The sequence below is a fragment of the Hyaena hyaena genome, unplaced genomic scaffold (assembly GCF_003009895.1).
Source record: "Hyaena hyaena isolate Hyena2069 unplaced genomic scaffold, ASM300989v1 scaffold_507, whole genome shotgun sequence".
Lineage (NCBI taxonomy): Eukaryota > Metazoa > Chordata > Mammalia > Carnivora > Hyaenidae > Hyaena > Hyaena hyaena.
Genome location: NW_024081140.1, coordinates 220,381 through 241,409, shown reverse-complemented (window position 1 = coordinate 241,409; position 21,029 = coordinate 220,381). Strand labels below are relative to the sequence as shown.

General features: G+C 35.3%; 1 protein-coding gene across 4 annotated transcripts in view; it reads right to left on the bottom strand.

The window, feature by feature from the left end:
• Positions 1 to 6,069: 6,069 nt before the first annotated feature.
• Positions 6,070 to 21,029, bottom strand: part of BCHE (butyrylcholinesterase) — a 72,311-nt gene continuing 57,351 nt past the window's right edge. For all 4 annotated transcript variants that reach the window (XM_039255017.1, XM_039255020.1, XM_039255021.1 and 1 more), the window contains 2 exons: positions 13,088 to 13,254; positions 6,070 to 6,521 (listed from right to left, as the gene is read on the bottom strand). In XM_039255017.1, the coding sequence (XP_039110948.1) occupies positions 6,397 to 6,521; positions 13,088 to 13,254 (292 nt within the window). In that variant the 3' untranslated portion in view covers positions 6,070 to 6,396. The remainder of the gene's footprint in view (positions 6,522 to 13,087; positions 13,255 to 21,029) is intronic.

The window sequence follows — 21,029 nt, the reverse complement described above, 5'->3', positions numbered from 1 at the left end:
AGAAATGCTGATACCTGGCTCCTACCTCGCATCGTGATTTAATTGGTATTGGTATTGGGTGTGACATAGATATAGGGATTTTTTCAAAATAACTTCTGAGGTGATTCTAATATGTAACAGAGCTTGGGAATTATTGACCTAAGACCTATGATTTTTTGCTCTAGAGAAAGTATCGTCTTTAAACCTGCCAAGACAAAGTGTTATCATAGAAAAAAAGAAATCAGTATGTCTCAGCCTGATAAAATTAGAATAATCTAAGAAACTAAAAAAAACTACATGGATAGCTAGACTCTACTCTCAGAGATTCTGGTTCAGTTGGTCTGGTATGGGCAGGCAACAGTCATAGCCAGGAAATCTAAAATGTAGTTGAGGATGAAGGTTGAAAATCACTGAGGTAAATATCCCTATACCAATGTAAAATTATCTAAAATTTGATCTACTTATCTAACTATCTATCTCCAATTTCTTATTTCATCACTTCTGGCCTGAAAAAGTTCAAGTTATAGATCATTTGGATAAATTTGATTCCAAATGGAGACTCTCTTCTCCTTCACCTCCTGCTCCTCCTCTTCTTCATTTTTTAAATTAATTAATTAATTTTAGTCTTTCTTTTATTTTATTTTTTTATGTTTCTTTATTTCAGAGAGATAGCGATAGAGCATGAGCAGGGGAGTGGCAGAGAGAGAGGGAGACACAGAGTTCGAAGCAGGCTCCAGGCTCTGAGCTGTCAGCACAGACCTGGACTTGGGGCTCTAACTGATAAACTGTGAGATCATGACCTGAGCTGAAGTTGGACGCTCAACCAACTGAGCCACCAAGGCGCCCCTTAGAAATTTTATTTATGCAGTTTGAGGGGGGGTACCTGGGTGGCTCAGTTGGTTAAGTGGCCAACTTCAGCTCAGGTCATGATCTCACAGTTCATGAATTCACCCCCATGTCAGGCTCTGTTGTTCACAGCTCAGAGCCTGGACACTGCTTGAGATTCTGTGTCTCCCTCTCTCTCTCTCTCTCTCTGCCCCTCCCCCACTCATACTCTGTCTTGCTGTCTCCTTCAGAAATAAACATTAAAATTTTTAAAAATTTGTTTTAATATAATTTATTTTCAGAGTGAGAGAGAGAGCATGAATGAGGGACAGACAGAGAGAGGGAGAGAGAGGAAGAGAGAATCTCAAGCAGCCTTCACACTGTCTGCCAGATAATGAGGGGCTTGATCCCATGAATCATGAGATCATGACCCTAACAGAAATCAAGAGTTGGACACTTAACTGTCTGAGCCACTGAGGGACCCATCACCTCCACTGTATCTTGTCCTTTCATTTATCTGCTGAGTCAACAAGCACCATGCAGCATGGCAGTATTGTGCACGCAGTTCCTAGTTGGGAATCCAGTGATGAATCTCATAATATCAAAACATTGACATTTAATTGCCTTGGAAATTCAGGTTTTCTATATTTCAGGGTAATTGTAAAAGATTTAAGTGGACTATGAAAATGGGCAATGCCTAGAGAAGAAACTAGGTTTCTTTGGTGACATAAATAAGCTTTTTGTGTTGTGTGTGTATGGCTATTTGTGTTATAATTCACATCAAAAATCACTATATGACTTCTATTGCTTTATTATTTCACCATTTGGTAACTCTAATAGTGAGATTTTGGACCAAGGATAAGACAGAACAAGGTAAGCTCAATTCATGGAAGCTATTGCCTATTTGAGGAATTTCTCCCTCCTCCTTCCCTCCCTCCCTCCCTCCCTTCCTTCCTTCCTTCCTTCCTTCCTTCCTTCCTTCCTTCCTTCCTTCCTTCTTTCCTTCCTTCCTTCCTTCCCTCTTTCCTTCCTTTTCTTTCTTTTTTTTCAGGAAAATGTTGTTCACATTGGGATATAGTATTAGATTTGTGGCTTGGCTATTTAAAGGTTTTACCTTTTCCGTCCCCTACAACCTGTAATGCCTTCCTTACATTTTGATTGACAATATTCCTCGCAAAGTATTTGACAATATAATCGGTCTATTATGTGTCTCTTTGATCAATTTATAAGTAAAATATTTTCCAGTTATAGTGGCTCTTGTCAATATGTCAAAGTGACTATTGTGTTTTATCACAGTTGGTCCTAATATAATATATATTGTATGTTATGTAATTTTATAATATTTTTATGATTATACATTAATACACAATAAATATATATTAATAAAATATATATTTCACAGTATTGTCTAATGCATAATTAGATGACCATCATATGACCATCATGAACTCTCCTTTTCTGATACTGATCTTCCATGACTTACCATGAATAGGGTTACATCCCACTAAACCCATTGTAAGTTGAAAATATGTCAAAAATATATTTAATACACTTAATCTACTGAACTTGATAGCATAGTCTAGCTTATCTTAAATGTGCTCAGAGCATTTACATTGGTCTACAGTTGGCTATAATTGTCTAACAGAAAGCTTATTTTTTTGTGTTTATTTATTTATTTTGAGTGAGGAAAAGAGAAAGGGAGCAGGTGAGGGATAGAGACAGGAAGAGACAGAATCCCAAGCAGGCCCTGCACCACCAGCCTAAAGCCCAATGTAGGGCTCAAACCTATGAAGCATGAGATCATGACCTGAGCCCAAATCAAGAGTCAGTCACCCACTGAGCCACCCATGCATTTTATAACAAAAAGTGTGGGGCACCTGGATGGCTCAGTCAGTTAAATGTCTGACTTAGGCTCAGGTCATGATCTCATGGTTCATTGGTTCGAGCCTCGTGGCGGACTCTGTGCTGACAGCTAGCTCAGAGCCTGGAGCCTGCTTCAGATTCTGTGTCTCCCTCTCTCTCTGACCCTCCCCTGCTCACGCTGTCTCTCTCTGTCTCTCAGAAATAAATAATTAAAAAAAAGAAAGCATATTTTATAATTAAGTGTTGAATATCTCATGTAACTTATTGAATACTGTACTGCAGGTGAAAAACAGAAACAGCCTGTTTGGGTATTGGTTGCAAATGTTTTCCCTCCTGATTGTGTGCCTGACCAGGACTTGCGGGTGGCTGCCACTGTCCAGCATCACGAGACAGCATCATACCACATATCGCTAGCCTGGGAGAAGACACCAAAATTCAAAATTTGAGGTACAGTTTCTCCTGAATTCCTATTGATTTCACACCATTGCAAAGTCAAAAAATCTTAAGTCAAATCATCGTAAGTTGGGGACTGTCTGTATGTCAAACCTCCTGTTTTTCCCCCATCGTTGGACTGGTCAGTGAATCCTTCAATGTGATCACTTGTCAGACATTAATAAAATAGTCCTGTATGTACCTGTGTGTGTGTATTTTAAAATCCGGTGTTTACTTGGTTCTTTAACAGTCTCAAGTTTCTACTGAGATTCTATTGATAAACAGCATTGCTGGCTTACATTTATATTAAATACATTTAGTTTAAAAATATATGTCTTATTTTTTTACCATCCTCATTTTAAAACAAACTCTTTGTAAAGAGAATACTTTTGCTCAATTCAGTAAGACTACAAACACAACAGAATTTCACTAGCTATGAGTTTGTCATCTTTCTTAAGCAATGTCAGAAAGGTTTCATTTATTTGAATATTCTGCTATAAGTGTCACAGCTGCAGTTACGTTAAGACTTATCCATGAAATTTAATTTCTGATTGGTCAGAAATTAATTACCTTCCCTTCATGCTGATAATATTCTGCAGCCTACTTACTTGAAAAACAAAACCAGTTATAATGGTACTTTTTTTTTTAAGATATGTGACTTGTTGCCTTAAACCTTATATGTATTACATAGGTACCAAACCATAAATGGTGATCCATTTTCAATAAATGTTATAATGCAAACTCTTGTGGAGAGTGCCATACCCCAAGAAATAAAAATGTTTTCACTTAAGTAATTGATCAGGCTGTGTTGGGATACTGGTTGTTCACTTGTGACCTTACACATAACTTTTCCTTATATTTTTGAAAAATGTTCCTTAAAATTTTACCAGATTAGGCAATAATCACCTTGGCTTTGTGAATTTATGCTAATATGTCCCCATACTCTGATTTCTGGGAAGAGTTTATGCCATTCTGAGGTTTTAATACTTCTATACCGTTAGTATCTGAGAAACCCAAAACTTCTTTCATCTATGAGCCTGCTGAAATGCAAATCTCCAAGATGTATTCAGAGGTACTAATTTCCATCATTTCATGCAGAACTTTCTCCTTTCGCTTAGGGTCCCTGGATTAAAATCCTGCACTGAAACTGCCTTTTAAATGGCATTCATAGTAAGAGAAATTGTGTAGCTCTTTTACACAGTGTTTTCTTTGAAAGCCTTAACCTAACTTCCTGCAATGGTGCTGGACACAGTGAATTCATAATATCTGTTTACAGAACAAATACAGAAGGGTTCATGTGCTCATTGACCCTTGTTGTATTTGGGTAAAAGTTTCAGAGTAAGTCAAGTGTTGTCTCAGTAAAATTCAAGAACAAATCCATTGGTTGTCCAAGGTAAGACAAAGTGATCCATGGGATCTTTTCTGATGACTGGAGCATGTCATTTAAGGCAGGTTACAGGTATTCTATAAAGATAATCATGTTTTCCCTAATTATTGGTCTCATCAAGAGTATGTTTAAAGGGTCTTTAATGATGTTGAACAGGCATCATCCCCTTTCATATTTCAGAAGGTTCTATATCAAAAGGAGGCTCAAATGACTCAGAAAGCAAAATGGATCCTGGAAGAATGGATCCATTCCATTGGAAACAAAGATGGTGGTGTGGAATGGAATGCCTGCTCATTGGCCTATCATTTGTGGTGTGTGTGTGTGTGTGTGTGTGTGTTTTTCCTTCATCACAGGATGAAGGAAGAACTAGAAAGCAAAAATTTCTATTTACAGCAGCACTGAAGTGATTATCAAAACTGACTTGACTTGTATAATAATTCCCTCTAACCAGCTGAAGCTGGTAAGATAGCCTGAACTCTGAATGACTTTGAGTGAGGATGGCAGACCCACACTGGATCTAACTATGAACATCCTTATGACCAACGAACAAAGGGACATGCTTTAACCAACAGTCTACAGACCTATGAACTCACTTTGTCCTATCCTGGGTGCCAGTTTTCAATACTTAATTAACAGAATCAATATGTACTCCCCTTTTCTGGAACTTAAAATATCTGACTTCTCTCTTTAGTCAACTACTCAATTAATTTATTCAATAATGTCTTCAGTTGCCATGCCAGTTGGTAAATACAATTTTGTAATTTTTTAAATTATAAAATAATATCATTTGTCTGAAGAAAGTATAACAATTTCTCTCCTGGAATTAAATAATTTCCTTTTGAAAATCCTAATATTTCTGGGTCCAGGTAAGGGTTCCCCTAAACCAATGGTATAGGACTTCTGACTTTAAGCTTCTGCTCACCTGCACTTTTTTATTTCTAAGATACAGGGAGAGAAATTTATAGATGTATATACCTTTGGAGGAGAATCGGGAGTGGGGAAGTGAGGAAGGGCAAGAGTTGAATGAATGAGGAATATAATTTGGGGACTTGAGGCATACATATTAAAAAAAATAGAAACAAATAATTATATTTGATTAAATTTTGTCTCTCCAGAGCAACATTTTGTGTTAGTCATTAGGTATTTCAAAGTGACCAAGACCTTTATTTTACAATTCCCTCTTGCCTTTTTATAAAAAGCAATGGGAACCAATTATCTTTTGTGTTTGTTTTAATATCTCATATTGACATTAAATTAATAAATTATCTAAAGGAAATTGTATTATAAAATAGTGTGCAGTGTTTCAAGACCAATTTATTTTGTTTATTTTTTTTTTTCAATTTTTGAGACAGTGAGAGAGAGAGAGAGAGAGCGCATGCGCATGAGTAGGGAAGGTATAGAGAGGGAGGGAGACACAGAATCCAAAACAGGTTCCAGGCTCTAAGCCAACATGGAGCTCAAACTCAGGAACCTCAAGATCATGACCTGAGCTGTAGTCGGATGCTTAACCGACTGCCCCTCAAGACCTAGTTTATTTTAAAAAGGTACCTTTTTTATGAGTGGTAATAAAAATACATACACAACTAAAAATAGAATACAGGTAATTTTTGAGAGAAAAAATTCTTAAAGTTATCCGAGAAAGAGAGTTTGAAGTTACAAATCATTTTAATATGCATATAATTAATTGTCAAACTTTATATTGTGAAATTTAATTAAACATGTTCTAGCCATTTGGGTTTTGAAATGCTAGGTATAATACTAAGTGAAAGATGTGAGGAATCGATATTATCCTTCTGGCATTTTTGTTTCAGCAGTATAATAGCTTTCTTATTTGGTGTGTAAGAGAGCTACTGATATTTTTACCTTGATCTACAGGAAAATGAACATTCTATAAAGGGTAAATCTATTAATTAGAGACCTGCACAGCTTTCTTTCTTGCTAGTATAATCGTTAAATTGATTTTTCCAGTCCATCATGTAATTGTTCCAGCGATAGAATCCTGCTCTCCATTCTCGTTCTGCTTCATCAATATTTCCTGTAAAACATGGAATAAGTTGTATTAATCTAAAGTTTAATCTGTTTACATTAATTGAAAAATAATTCTGATTACAGATGCTATTTTCTCCAAGTACACTGTGCCATAATTTTTTACTTTTTATTATTTATTATCACCTCTTTCACTACCTGAAAAGCTTTAATAAAACTGTATACATTACATGGAAATACAAATAATACATATGCATAAATTGCACATACCTTGAAAATGTGAACATGAGTTAATATATGATGTCAAATTATATTCCAGAACATATATTTAGTTTCTAAGAATATATATAGATACTATCTTTTCTTGAACCCTTCTGAGTAAAAGAAATCTCATTTAATGCATTTCATTTATATACATAATCATATAGCAAACTATCATTTCTGATGAAAATATTTATATATATTTATTAATGCATAAGTGTAACTTTGACATTCCATAAAGATTTTACACTCACCCTATATATTTTAATTCCAACAATGCCTAGCCATTGAAAGCAGCTTATTGAAACTACTACTACATGAAAGCAGTTTATTAATTGCTTTACAAATTGGAAAAATGACTAAGATGATCTCTGTTTTCCAGTAGTTTGCAAAGTGTATGCATGTGTCAGGAGAAAGGAGTATTTATGTCAGATTTAACGTGAGGCAATGAATCAAAAGCAGTCTATGTGTACTACAAGCATCTGGAAACCTTGAGAATCCATTACATTAAAGAATAGTTTGTGAATAGAGAGAGAGAGGCAGAGGAGGGAAGAGGCAGAGACGGGGAGAGACACAAAATGCAAAGCAGGCTCCAGGCTCCAAGCTGTCAACACAGAGCATGACGCTGGGCTCAATCTCACGAATTGTTGAGATATGACCTGAGCTGAAGTCAGATGCTTAAACTACTGAGCCACCCAGGAGCCCCTTCTAATATTAATCTATATGACAAAGTTAGAAGATGGTTTAAGTTATTTAAATCTATAAGTATTTTACACATTTGTAGTTCTCTTACTTCTTAAACTTTTAGGATGCTGTGCTGTAGTCATCTAATTAAAAACAACATTTTGAGTTATTTCAGCTACCTTGAAAATAAAAACTTGACAGTTTTTTAAATATATACTTTCCAGTTAGGCATTTTTGAAATTAATTATAACTTTGTAAGATATTAATTTGGAGAAGACAGTTCATATGATCTCACTACATTATACATGAAAACGTGTCTGTTTCATTCATACTCTTAACAATGGAGCACATTCAGTGATTCATTTTTAGTTTATATGAAAATCAAAATATTTAAAACATTTGTACAGTTATTAAAATATCCCCTGTAATTTAGAATATATTTGTTTGAAATGTTCATAAGGCTTGGACTTTGGATAAATATTTGAGAATATATACAAAAATTTCCCATTTTAAATTGTCTTTTAAAAGGTCAATTACTGTAATTATTTTGTGAATAATAGAACTTTTCTAAAAAATTAGATGTGAAAGCCACTATTATGCCAAATGATCCACTCCTGTATTTTTTATAATTAATGCTGTTTTAAATGTTATGCAAAATAAGGGCTGTAAAATTCAGAAAGAACAAAATTTTTGTTATATGAAATAAATGATAGGTAATCTAGCACTTACACCATGAATTTTAATATTCAGAGAAAAAGCCTTAGATTTACTTTTTTCTTCTTGTTCATAGAGTGATGCCCAACCCACTGAGTTATATAAATGTAAACTTATTTCCTTATGTATCATAATAGAACAGCATACTTTGCTTTTTAGTGTACAAATGCTTTGTAAAACTGCATAATTTTTTCCTTAATAATACTGCATTGACAATAAAATATAAACATTTGATTTTTTTCTAATACAATCCAGAGGAACTGAGTACACCATAGTAAAAAGATAACAAAAACTTTGAGCCCCATGACATAAATCAAACCAAAATTACTTCTTCCTCTTACTTCTCCTCTTCCTCCAAATTGAAATACTACTTACATGGCTATAGATTTATTATCTGAGAGATGTAGACCTATCATTTTGTAGTTAACACGGTACTACAATGTGAAGTAAAGGACATTATTTGTGGATTTGGAGTGGCATGGGTTAAATTCTAGCTTGACCACTTATTATGTTTGTGATCGAGAAAGAATTCTTAACTTTTCAAATTAGTTTTCCAACTGTAAATGGGATTGGTGATCACTATTGTGCAGTGTTACTGTGAAGGATAAATCAGCTAGTATGTACATTATAAAATCAAGCTCGGTACATCTATTGGGAGCTCCATTAATGAATTTACTGGCCTCTTACAAAAATTTATTCTTAACTTTGCTCTTTATTGAATCCAAATACAACTAGATCAATACCAGTAGTTCATAAATATATTGAGACAAGTTTTTCAGGATTTTCATACCCTTTGATGTGTCTCACTTGGAAAAAGAAAGAGCCAGGCTTTCTTTCCTATAGAAACAGTAATACGAATAAAGCTACTTTTTGTCTTGCCAATTAAAAAAGTGTGAGCAGTACTTCACCAGAGGGCAGTCTGTTTAATCAAGCTGAGGGAGTTAAGAAAGAAAGACTACAGGAGAGGTGAATTGACTCAAAATCATAAATGGAGATAAAGTTAGAAGAAAAGATTAAATTGAATATTGAATTGTGCTGATCATTATAATAGAAAAATAATGCATGTACTTTGAGACTTTGTTGAAAATCTCTCTTGTCCCCATTACTTATTTTCATGTTTGTTAACTAATTTTCCTGTTTGTTAACATTACCAAGGGATGCATAATTCTTTATGAGACAGATCAGAAATGTATTTGTTGTCAGGTTCTGATTCTGACTGTGGAATGAGAGTGAACTATGACTCTCCTGCTACTATGAAATGAATTACTATAAACTCAAACTAGGCTGGTGAAGACATCACATATAGGCATGCCTATTTTATTGCACTTCACTTTATTGTGCTTTGCAGATACTGCGTTTTTACAAATTGAAAGTTTTTGGCAACCTGCATCAAGTTAGTCTGTCCACACAATTTTCCCTACAGTATTTGCTCACTTCATATTTTGGTACTTCTTGCAATATTTCAAACTTTTCATTATTATTATATTTGAATTGCTGCAGTCTCATGATAAAACTTTAAAGGATAAGAAGTTGTTTCTTATGGATGAGGAAAAAAGTAGTTTCCTGAACTGGAATCTACTCCTGATGAAGATGCTGTGAAGATTGTTGAAATGACAACAAAGAATTTAGACTATTGCATAAACTTAGTTGATAAAGCAGCAGCAGGGTTTGATAGGATTGACCCCAATTTTGAAGAAAGTTCTACTGTGGGTCAAATGCTATCAAACAGTATCACATGCTCAGCAAAACCATTCATGCAAGGAAGAGTCATGCCACGTGCAAACTTCATTGTTGTCTTATTTTAAGAAATTGTCACGTCAGCCTTTAGCAACCACCAGCTCTGATCTGTTGGCAGCTATCAATATCAAGGAGGCAAGCCCTTCCCCCCACCAAAAAGAATATGACTCACTGAAAGCTCAGATGATGGTTAGCATTTTTAGCAATAAAGTATTTTTATTTAAAGAATTTTTTTAATGTTTATATTTGAGAGAGAGAGCACACAAGGGAGCACCAGCAGGAGAGGGGCAGAGAGAGAGATGGAAACAGAATCTGAAGCAGGCTCCAGGCTCTGAGCTGTCAACACAGAGCCCAGTGTGGGGCTCAAACTCCTGAGTCCTGAGTTCGTGACCTGAGCTGAAGTCGAATGCTTAACTGACTGAGCCACCCAGGCACCCCAGCAATAAAGTATTTTTAAATTAAGATCTGTTCACTGTTTTCTTTAGACATAATGCTACTACATACTTAGTAGGCTAGTAGACTATGGCATAGTGTAAATATAACTTTTATATGCACTTGGAAACCACAAAGTTCATTGACTTGCTTTATTGTGATATTCACTTTAAGGTGGTAGTCTGAAACCAAGTGGTAATATCTTCTATGTATGTCTGTATTTTTAAAATGAAACAAAGGAAAAAACACTGGATCTAATGTTTTTCTTTACTGAGAGGATTTGAAGGTCAAAGTGGTTTTCCCTTTAGGTAAATTCACTCTTCCACTTTTAGTGAGAAATACTGTTATCTTATTGACATTGAATGGGTCATTTCTCTACTTCCTTTTCTTTCTTTTTCAAACAATTACGAAGTACTGTGCAGTTACACTTTGAGTGAATATTCTTGATAACGTTTGAAACAAATACTGCACGTTTTATTTCTTGCAGGTGCACGCAATAATAGCACAGGCATATGCTGAAGTATAGTCTGAAAGTTAAGTGCTAGAATTCATGTGTTTAAACAAGTCTTAAGGATCATTTTATTTGAGAACATTTATTGCTCAAAAGTAAACTACTGCTCAAGTGGCACTTATAAATCTCATTGGGTTTCCATCTTGAGTAAAGTAAATATTTCCTCTCTTAAGAAATCCAGTTAGTGTTGTCGTCGTGTTTCTTTTTTTAAATTTTCCTTTATGTGTAGACTTGTTTTTTTTGTAAATAATATTTCCATAGAAACTTCAGCACAGGTCATCTGAATAAACCCACTTTTCAAAATATTAGAGACTGAAAACAACTTGAAATACACAAAATATGGTAAGAACATGTTTTCTTAATCTTTTTAATCCCCCTAAATTATTTATTTATCAAACCTAAAAGCATGTAGCTTCAAACTGGTTTTGTTTAAATATAAAAAAATTATTGATTATTAATGGAGACATGGATTTTACAACAATCACATCGTGCATTTACTTTAAATTTTATAAAATATATTGAACATAACTTTTTGCGAAGAATTATCTGAAAAAAAACACTAAAGTATAAAATATGTTTTTTAAAGGTACTTTGGAACTATTCCAAAACACTGTACTAACCCAGAGCAAAGTATGGTATTTCCATGCAGCTCAGCGTTGCTCAAGTAGGAAGTGGTTCTTCACTGGGTAGGAAGGAGTGGCAGCTAGCCAGAAACTTACCAGTTTGTTTATGCAACCTGCTTTATGCCAATTCAGTATTTAGAGATAGAGATTTTGGAGTACGTCTTCAAAAATTGTTGATACTTAGGTTTTATTTTATCAACAAATAAATTACAAGAGGCCACATAAGCTCAAACCAGAACAAGTCCGTCTGGCTTATAATAAGCCTAGTCATTGAAAATCTTCCCCACTCTCTCTCATTGTCCCTCAAGTACAACCTTCTCATTTAAAATATTTTAGGTAAAGATTAAGAACGTGCCATCTGTGATATGTTAAACGTTACCTCTTTTGGTCTCTTGGCAGTTTAAACATGTTACCTCATTGTTATTCACACCCGCAGGACACAAGGGCAGCACTGTAGCTTTGCCAAGGGATGCTGAAATCCATCTCGGGATATATATTATGTCACAGAACATTTGGTAATACACAGAGCACTGGTATATCAGAAACATCTCCCAAACAGATGGAGTACATAATTATAATTTTGGTGAATAATGTCTGATAATTAAAAAGCATATTAAACAATCGAATATAGCTCTGAGATGCCCATATTTGCCTGAAACTAACCCCCAACCTCTCTGAACAATAAACTAAAAACAGCTACTATATTGCGGCATCTAATACAGCCTGAAAACTGCAGAGTCTTATGATGAACAAAGTGGTAACGTCTAAAGGAACTGGGCAGCAATATGTCTGATGGTTGAAAGTCCATCACTTTTACTTGAAAAATAAAGACCTGAGGAGTCACATGGGTTAGAAACAGCTGGGCATTTTGAAACCGACTAGTGAATGAGATACTACATATGTCATTTTCCTCACAGAAGAGGCGATCATTCACGCTGATTCCCCAAATTGATGTAAATATTTTCTTGCTAATGAAATTTGAAATAACATGATAATCTCAACCAATTTTCCTAGCATTCCTTTATATAAGCTTATGAAATCCTTTCTTAAAGATTAGGTAACTAAATTACTGCCTGTTTATTGTATTATGGAATACATGTATCTGTTCAAGATAAATATCTCTAAGCTTAGAATATTTAGAAATATTTGGATTGTGCTTTTAAACACTTAAATTCTAGAGGTTTAGAATTTAAACTTTAGAATTTTCCCCCTTAGAAATCAAGAGTACTATTTATCAATTAATTTGTTTTTACCTCTCTTTGAGTGTAAATTATATCTCATTCTATATTTTACTAATTATATTAGTTCATACATTGTTTATTTTATATATTTATCTGTTCATTTATCTATAATTAGTTCCACACAGATGAGCTGAATAGCAAACAGTTCTCTATTTTAGTTCCACTATTATGTTTATGTTCCTCTAGGGGAGAATTTCTATTTTACTTTACCACCAAAGTGCTACTCATATAGTAGGACCTCAAGACATATCTAAACTTGCTGGCAGAGAGTTGTTAAGATAATGTGTTCACTGGAATCAAGTAGTTGTAAAATCACAGATTAATACCACCACTGTGCCTTAGATAGTCTACCTTTTCTCCCTTTTACATAATCCACAATCAATTATTTGACCACATACTAAAAAGCACAAACCTGTCATTTCCAGGACTTTGGGAAAAAATAGTGTCCAGAATCGGCATTGTTGAGCACGTAGTTTAGTGTATACTTTTGGTGACTCTGCATTCAAGGTTAAATATTTTTGATCAGTGTATTTGAAGGCAGGCCATCGTGTGCTGTTGTCCTGGGTTCCATTTGGATTTCTAAAAAATTAAAGAGAGACAGTATAGTTCTACTGAAGTCATTGTTACATAGAAAGAATATTGTTCTCCAAAGCCAACAAGAGCTTTAAAAAGTCAGACAAAAATGTGGATTTGTTTTGATAAGGTCAAGTAAAAATGAACTGGTGGAATGTTTCCAGTAACTTGAAGCGTTAAATTAGTTAAAAGTGTAGGAATTAAAATTTGAAGAAAAACCTTTTACATGCATTTGCGCTTAACATTCAGGGAGGAAAAAAAATTTCTGTATCAAGAATGCTAATGTTTTCTTCACACTTAAACATGCTAGAGGGGGCAGTGTTCTTTTTGTTTCCTTTTCTTTCTTTACCTCAGACGCAATCTTTTCACAATGAACATAACTACCATCTGCTCAATATCTTGCATCTATGTCGTTCTATTTGTTCTTGTCATTACTGCCTGAGTTTGTGACTGACTACACATCTTATTATGCAATAACTTCATTACTTTAGGAAACTGCCTTCAGTCTCACTTTTAAAGAAAAATGTTAACTTATTTCTTTTGAGAGAGAGAGAGGCAAGGAGAGAGGGAGAGAGAGATTCCAACCTGGCTTCACACTGTCCACGCAGAGCCCCCGATGTGGTATTCAAACCCACAAACCCTGAGATCATGACCTGAGCCGAGATCAAGAGTCAAATGCTTAACTGATTGAGCCACCCAGATGCCCCAGTCTCACTGTTAAGTTGCTCTTACATTCTTATAGATCTGCTCACTGATGAAAAATTGTTTCAATAATTTACCCATGGGTTCAGATAAATTTAATCAATATGGTACCACCCATATTTCCAAGCTTATTTTCAGATAGCCTCTGCATGAGGCAACCAACAGGAATTAGGGACAGTTCCTTAGTAATCCTCTCCTCTATTTAACTCCCTTGCCTTTGCCACAGCTATTCTGTTTGGAATCCCTACATTTCCCAGCACCGTGGGACTAGGTCAATTCCAATTCTTTTTTATATTCTCTTTTTGTGCTGATATTTCCTATATCTTTCTTTCATTGTGATTTTTAAATAAATAAACTTGACCCTATTTTTTAGAAATTTAGAGTTTGGGGTTTATTTACACCTCTGTAGCACTCATAATATGTTCTTACCTAGATCACACTAACACAAACTCAAAGAGTAAACATTTTGAAAGTGACTCCAAGTAGCTAGTCACTGGTGAGTCCCTAGATTTCCCTTCAATGAATTTTTATGCTATGATTACGAATTAGACACTGCTCTAAGATCTAGGAATACAAATATGGGAAACATAGTTTCTCCTGGGGAATTTGCAAGGAAGACCATTCGTGAAAACAAAGAACCAATATATGGCAGCCTAACCCAAACATAAACAAAGGGACACAAATTGTCAGAAGAGGAAGCAATCACCACCTGTTTGCAAGAAAATTGCCTGAAGGAAGGAGATTCTAGTGGAGATAAGAAGAGCAAATAAAGAACTGAACCAGAAAGAAAAGTTGGGAATGAATGCTAGAGAGGGGGAACATAATTAACATAGTTATAAATAATGAGTGTTCATCTTAAGTCAAATAACAATGAGAAAAACTAGTTTTCTTGGAATATAGGACAGAGGACACCCTATTCCAGTTACAGCTTCAGGATATTAGTGTTATGACATTAACATCTGACAGCCTAAGAAAATGGTTTAGACTATAACCATAGTAGGCAATTACTATTCTTGAGGGAATTTTGACCAAATGGCTTATTTTGAACATAACATTTAGAAATATTGAGCTGGAGGTTATCCAGAATAATCAAGAAACTTATAGTCACAGGTACTTCTATCATAACTAGATAGAAGACTAAAGTGATAAGGATAAATAATTCATTCCTTTCTCTTAGATTCTACCTTAAGTAAAATCATGTAAGAAAAACTCCAGTGACACTTTTCTAAAAGTTCAATGCACAAATTTCTTCATCATTCTAATGGTTCTGTAGATTGGTAATGGATAGAAAGTTCAGAGTCGTGACAGCAGAGACAAGAGGTTTTTTTTGCCAAAAGCCTGTGAACCCAGTAGATTTTGGAAAGAGAAGAAGGCATTCACTGAACATGGTTATCTAGAGGCAGATTTTGCTATCAAGAATTTGTCGAATAAGCACCATAAATTCATATTTTATCATAAAAGTAGACATATTCAACCATGAATTCAGGAGCTTTGGAGATAAATTGCTTCTTGATGGACTAGTTGATTTTATGTAGGGATTGGATGATTAAAAAGAATTATTAATAACCAGAGCTATTCAAGCTAGAGCAATATCATAACAGGATTGAAACCTCCTGCTTTAGGGTATTATTTGAGAGAGGTCATGAAGAAAATGTCTCCGGATCACAGATGGCACACTTGTCTAGGTGAATTATGTAGTCTTTTCCCTTTCTTTTAAAGCTTTAGAAACTGACAAGTACAGCTGCTGGAGGCTGGATATTAAACCAGGAGAACCATTGGTCTGATTCGGTACAGCAATTCTTATGTTCCTAAATTGCCCACTTTTCTTCTAATTCCACGCTAATTAACTTATGGCACCATTTTAACTGCTCATTCATTTCTCGCTGCTGCAAATGGTGACTTAAACAGAGCTGACTCGTACTTGAGTTCAAGAGCAAAACACTATTGACACTGCCCGTGTTCATTTGACAAACTTTGTTCTATGAAATAGCTCATGACATTCCAAAATGCAATCCAGAGATACTAAAATTCCTTTGCCTATGGACGCAGATATAGTTTGCAAAAAGTGATTGAAATAGCTATTGAAGTGATGGAGAATTTTATTGTATAATTTGAAGAAATCTTCAAAGAATTTAAAACTTAACAAGAGATATAATTAGCTTTCTATCTGCATCAATTAAAGACTTTGTGAAATACAACATATTTTCCAGATACACAATTCTGAAAGATTATATAATTTTAATCTCAAAACTATAAGATATATTCAAACATTTTGGCTTTGGTGTTTTTCAAAACTATTTCCTGTTCTTGCCACAAAATAAAGACTTTGTAGTGATAATACCTAAAATTTTTTGTGAAACAGAGAAATCTCTGCTGTAATTTTACTACAAGATTTTTTTTCTACTTTGTGGTATACAAAAATGGTTGAAGAATCAGCCATTACACTATTCCTGTTTATGTAGGCTTGAAAAGTTTTAAGACATAGCTTGTCTAAGCAAAAAGGCAGAGTACTTTCCTAACATCTGTATTTCAGGAAGTTACCTGTTTCTCACTGATATTTGAGCACGGATTTGATGTCTCATTTTATGAATAGTTTTATTAAAAATACATTAATTGATTCAGGGTGGCTGATATGAAAAAGAAGCATGCATTCAGTTCTGTGCATCAAATTTCTTCGGATTATAAATCCCGGGATTGCTTATCAATCTTAACATAGTAATTAAGATTCTTTTTGATTAAGAATTTCAAAACAATGATATCTAAGAAAGCTGTCCAGTGATTTTAAAGTGAATATATTTCAGTGTGTCTTACACTTTAGTAAAATAAAGTCATTATTAGTAGTTGTAAACTGAAAGCTGTCTGAAATATTCCACTTCTGTGAGAGGGCTACAAATTACACTGGATAATTTCTTAAGTATGAAAATATTTATATATTATATTCTATGTCAAATCATTCTTGAATAAAATTGTATTTTGATTTAAAGAATAAAAGGGCTGTTAGAGAACCTGAATTTAGTGAAATAATCATCTATTCATTCAACAAAGCATACGATTTTAAGCTTATTTAAGTCACAGAAAAGCAACAAAAACAAAAATAAAAATTCTTGCCTATTGGAGTATTCATTCTTTGAGGAAGATAGACAATAAACAAGATACATGAGGAAAATACAATATGTTGGATAGTAATAGCTTCTAGAGAGGGGGCAGTCATAAAGGAGTATGTAATAATGAATTTGATTAGTCTTTGTCCATAGTCCCTATGAGGTAACCTCTAAATCTTTGGAATTTTGCACCATATTGAATTGTTAATGCTAACAAAGGTGACTCACAATGGGCATCTGATGCCTTTTGCTAAAGGCATGACTCAGGGTGGGGCTGCTCACACTGATATCTTATGGAAGGAACTGGACATTCCAGAAAGACCAATCATGTTATTAGAGGGTTGGGACTTTGAGCCAGGTATTATCAACCTGACCTCCAGGAAGGGGGGAGGGCTGAACACTGAGTTCAACCATAATAAATTATGCCTCTTTAATGAAACTACAATAACATTCTGGACCTTAAGCTCAGGTGAGCTTCCTGGGCTAGCAATACTCCATGTACACATTGCCACAATTAATGCCATGAAGGTAATGCATTTCTGAGGTTCCAGAAGCTTTGCCTTTGGAATCCTGTTAGTACCAGATCCTGTTTATGTATCTCCTCTTCTGACAGGTTCTGACATATATCCTTTTATTATATAAAAAGTGTAATTCTGAGGCATCTTGGTGGCTCAGTTGGTTAAGTTTTCCACTCTTGATTTCAGCTCAGGTCATGATCTCACAATTGGTGAGATCAAGCCACACATCTGGCTCTGCACTGACAGCACAAAGCCTGCTTGTGATTCTCTTTCTTCCCCTCTCTCTGCTCCTCCCCTGCTCTCTCTCTCTCTCAAAATAAATAAGCTTAAAACTTCTTTTAAAAAAGATTGCTCTCTCTCTCTCTGCCTCTCTCTCTCTCAAAATAAATAAAGAAAAAAAAACTTATTGTAATTATAGCACTTTCCTGAGTTCTGTGAGTCATTCTGGGGCATAATTAAATCTGAGGAAATTCATGGACACTTCAAATTTAGAGCCCAGTAGTCTGAAGTGAGGGTGGCCCTGGTGGCCTTGAACTTGCAACTGGTGTCAGAAATCTTGGGCCAACTTGTAAGTCTGAATGTCTGAGCCATTAACCTTGATTTGGCTAACTCAGGGTAGGAAAACTGCAATATTTGATAGGAAAGGAACTTTTAAGTAAAGGCGTAAAGAAAGAGAGGATTGAGAGATACAATTTTTTGGAGGAAGAACATTTCAACAGAAGAAATAGAAAGCAAAGGCTATAAGACAGATGAGTATCTGGAGTTTTTCATGAAAAGTGAGAGAGTGTGGCTAGAGTGGGCCAGCCAGGGAGGGAGTAGTGTGAGGGAAAGCTGGAGAGGTGAACAGGAAGCCACATTAATTAGTGACCTATAGGTCCTTGTAAGCTTTTATGTCTACTGTAAGTGGAAGAAGTAATCGGAGAGCTTGCACAAAGAAGGCACAAGATCTCACTTATACTTTTCAAAAGATTATCTGGCTGCAATTCTGGGAATAGACTGCAGAGAATCCAAAGCCAGAAGCAGAAAGATCATCCTGAAGACTATTGGAATAACTGAAGAGAGAAATGATGGTTGCTTGAACCAGGGAGGTAGTAGTAGAAGTTGGGAGAAGTGGTCAGATCTTGAATGCATTGAAGGTAGAGGGCACCCTTACAATTTGCCAATGGAGTAGATAGAGAGAGAAAAAGAGCAGTCAAGGATGACACCAAAGATTCTAGCCTGAGAAATGGAAGAATGAGTGGAGTTGCCATTACTGAGATAGAAATTGCTGCAAGAACATGTTTGGAGGAAAATGTTGAGAATTCAGCTCTTCCCATGTTAAATTTGAGATCCAAATACAGAATGGAAGTAAGCAGTTGGAAGTTAGTGGTTCCTCTTTATTTTGCTGAGAGAATCTCTGCCTTACAAATGGATTCACAAGCTCTTTAATGGACTATTCCTTAGAAATACCAATATTGTGACTCAGTTTTCAAACTTCAATACAGAAATGACATTTAAAAATATACACATTACCATAAATGAATTCGTAGGATACACGGCACCCATTCCTTCCCAGACTGTAGCTCCTTGTTGTAATGATCATTCCTACCATCTCTTCAGACAGGCCTTCCTTGATGACTCCATTAAAATAGCCAGCATTGATTTCCTCACATTTCAAAATTTATTTTTTAAGTTTTTATTTAAATTCTGGTTACTAGAGGGGCTTGGGTGACTCAGTCGGTTGGGAGTCCAACTCCGGCTCAGATCATGATCTCACGGTCCATGAGTTCAAGCCCCGCTTTGGGCTCTGCTGACAGCTGATAGCCTGGGGCCTGCTTCAGATTCTGTGTCTCCTTCTCTTTCTGCCCCTCCCCCGCTCACACTCTGTCTCTCTGTCTCAAAAATGAATAAAAGTTAATTTTTTTAAATTCTGGTTACTTAACATACAATGTAATATTCGTTTCAGGCATACAATATAGTGATTCAACACTTCCATACAAAATCCAGTGCTCATCACAGCAAGCGCATGCCTTAATCCTCATCACCTATTTTACCCATCCCCATACCCACTTCCCTTCTGGTAACCATCAGCTTGTTCTCTATAGTTAAGTGTCTGTTTCTTGTGGCACCTGGGTGGCTCAGTCGGTAAAGCGTCAGACTTCGACTCAGGTCATGATCTCACGGTTTGTGGGTTTGAGCCCTGCATCGATGGCTCTGTGCTGACAGCCAGCTCAGAGCCTGAAACCTGCTTCACATTCTGTGTCTCTCCCTCTCTCTGACCCTCCCTTGCTCACACTGTCTCTCTCTCCCTCAGAAATTTAAAAAACAAAACTATTTTTAAAAAAGTCTTTATTGATTCGCCTCTCTTTTCCCTCCTTTGTTTGCTTGTTTTGTTTCTTAAATTCCACATTTCAGTGAAATCATATGGCATCTGTCTTTCTCTGTCTGATTTATTCCGCTTTGCATAATACTCTCTAGCTCCATCTGAGTCATTGCAAATGGCAAAATTTCATTCTTTTTTATGGCTAAATAATATTCAAAATTTATTTTAACTGTGCATTTTCCTCTTTCCTCATGACAGAGTGCTATGGTCTAAATGTTTGTGTGGTCCCAAAATGAGGTGATAGTATAAGGACCTGGAGCCTTGGGGAAGTGCTTCAGCCATAAAGGCAATCCCTTATGAATACAAAAGGCTTCCTGGGGATCCTTTGCCTCTTCCACATGAGGACACAATGAGAAGGAGCTGGCTATCAATTAAGAAGAAGGTCTTCGCCAGAAGGTGACCATGACAGTGACTTAATCTTTGACTTCTAGTCTCCAAAGCTGTGAGCTATAAATTTCTATTGTTTATAAGCTACCACATCTGTGGTATGTTGGTATCGCAAGAATGGACTAAGACAGATGGTAAGCTCCATGCAAACCATCATTTGGTTGCTTTGTTTACAACCTGGAACTGTGCCTGACTCACAATATTTAGGCAATAAATATGAAGAAAAAAATAAAAAACATCACAACATCACGGTAATTCAAGTTATCTCATTTTTCTTTAGCCAAAGTAAATGCTCACATTTAAAAACCACCACCACATGGGAAATTATATTTCAAAGATGACATTTCCTCCAATTTTAGGAAAGTAAGTATTTGAAGCCAAATAATATGAAATTCTTCTTCAAAGAAGTTTTTATGTCTATAAGAGGCTATGAGATACTTTTAACATCTGCCTTATATGTAAATTATTTTCTACCATGATAGTTTAACATTTAAATAAACATAATTGATAACATACCATAAGCTTGTGCCTAGAAGATCTTATTTAAAAAGAGAGATGTGCATATTCAGTATACTCAGAAAAAAATTAGGAACCAATTGACCAAAATTGATCAAAAAGAAAATAAAAAGGAGACAGTATCATGATTAGTAGTGGTAGCAGAAAATGGAAAATTTCACAAGTTGCTTCTATTATTTTGGCATTTATTTAAAG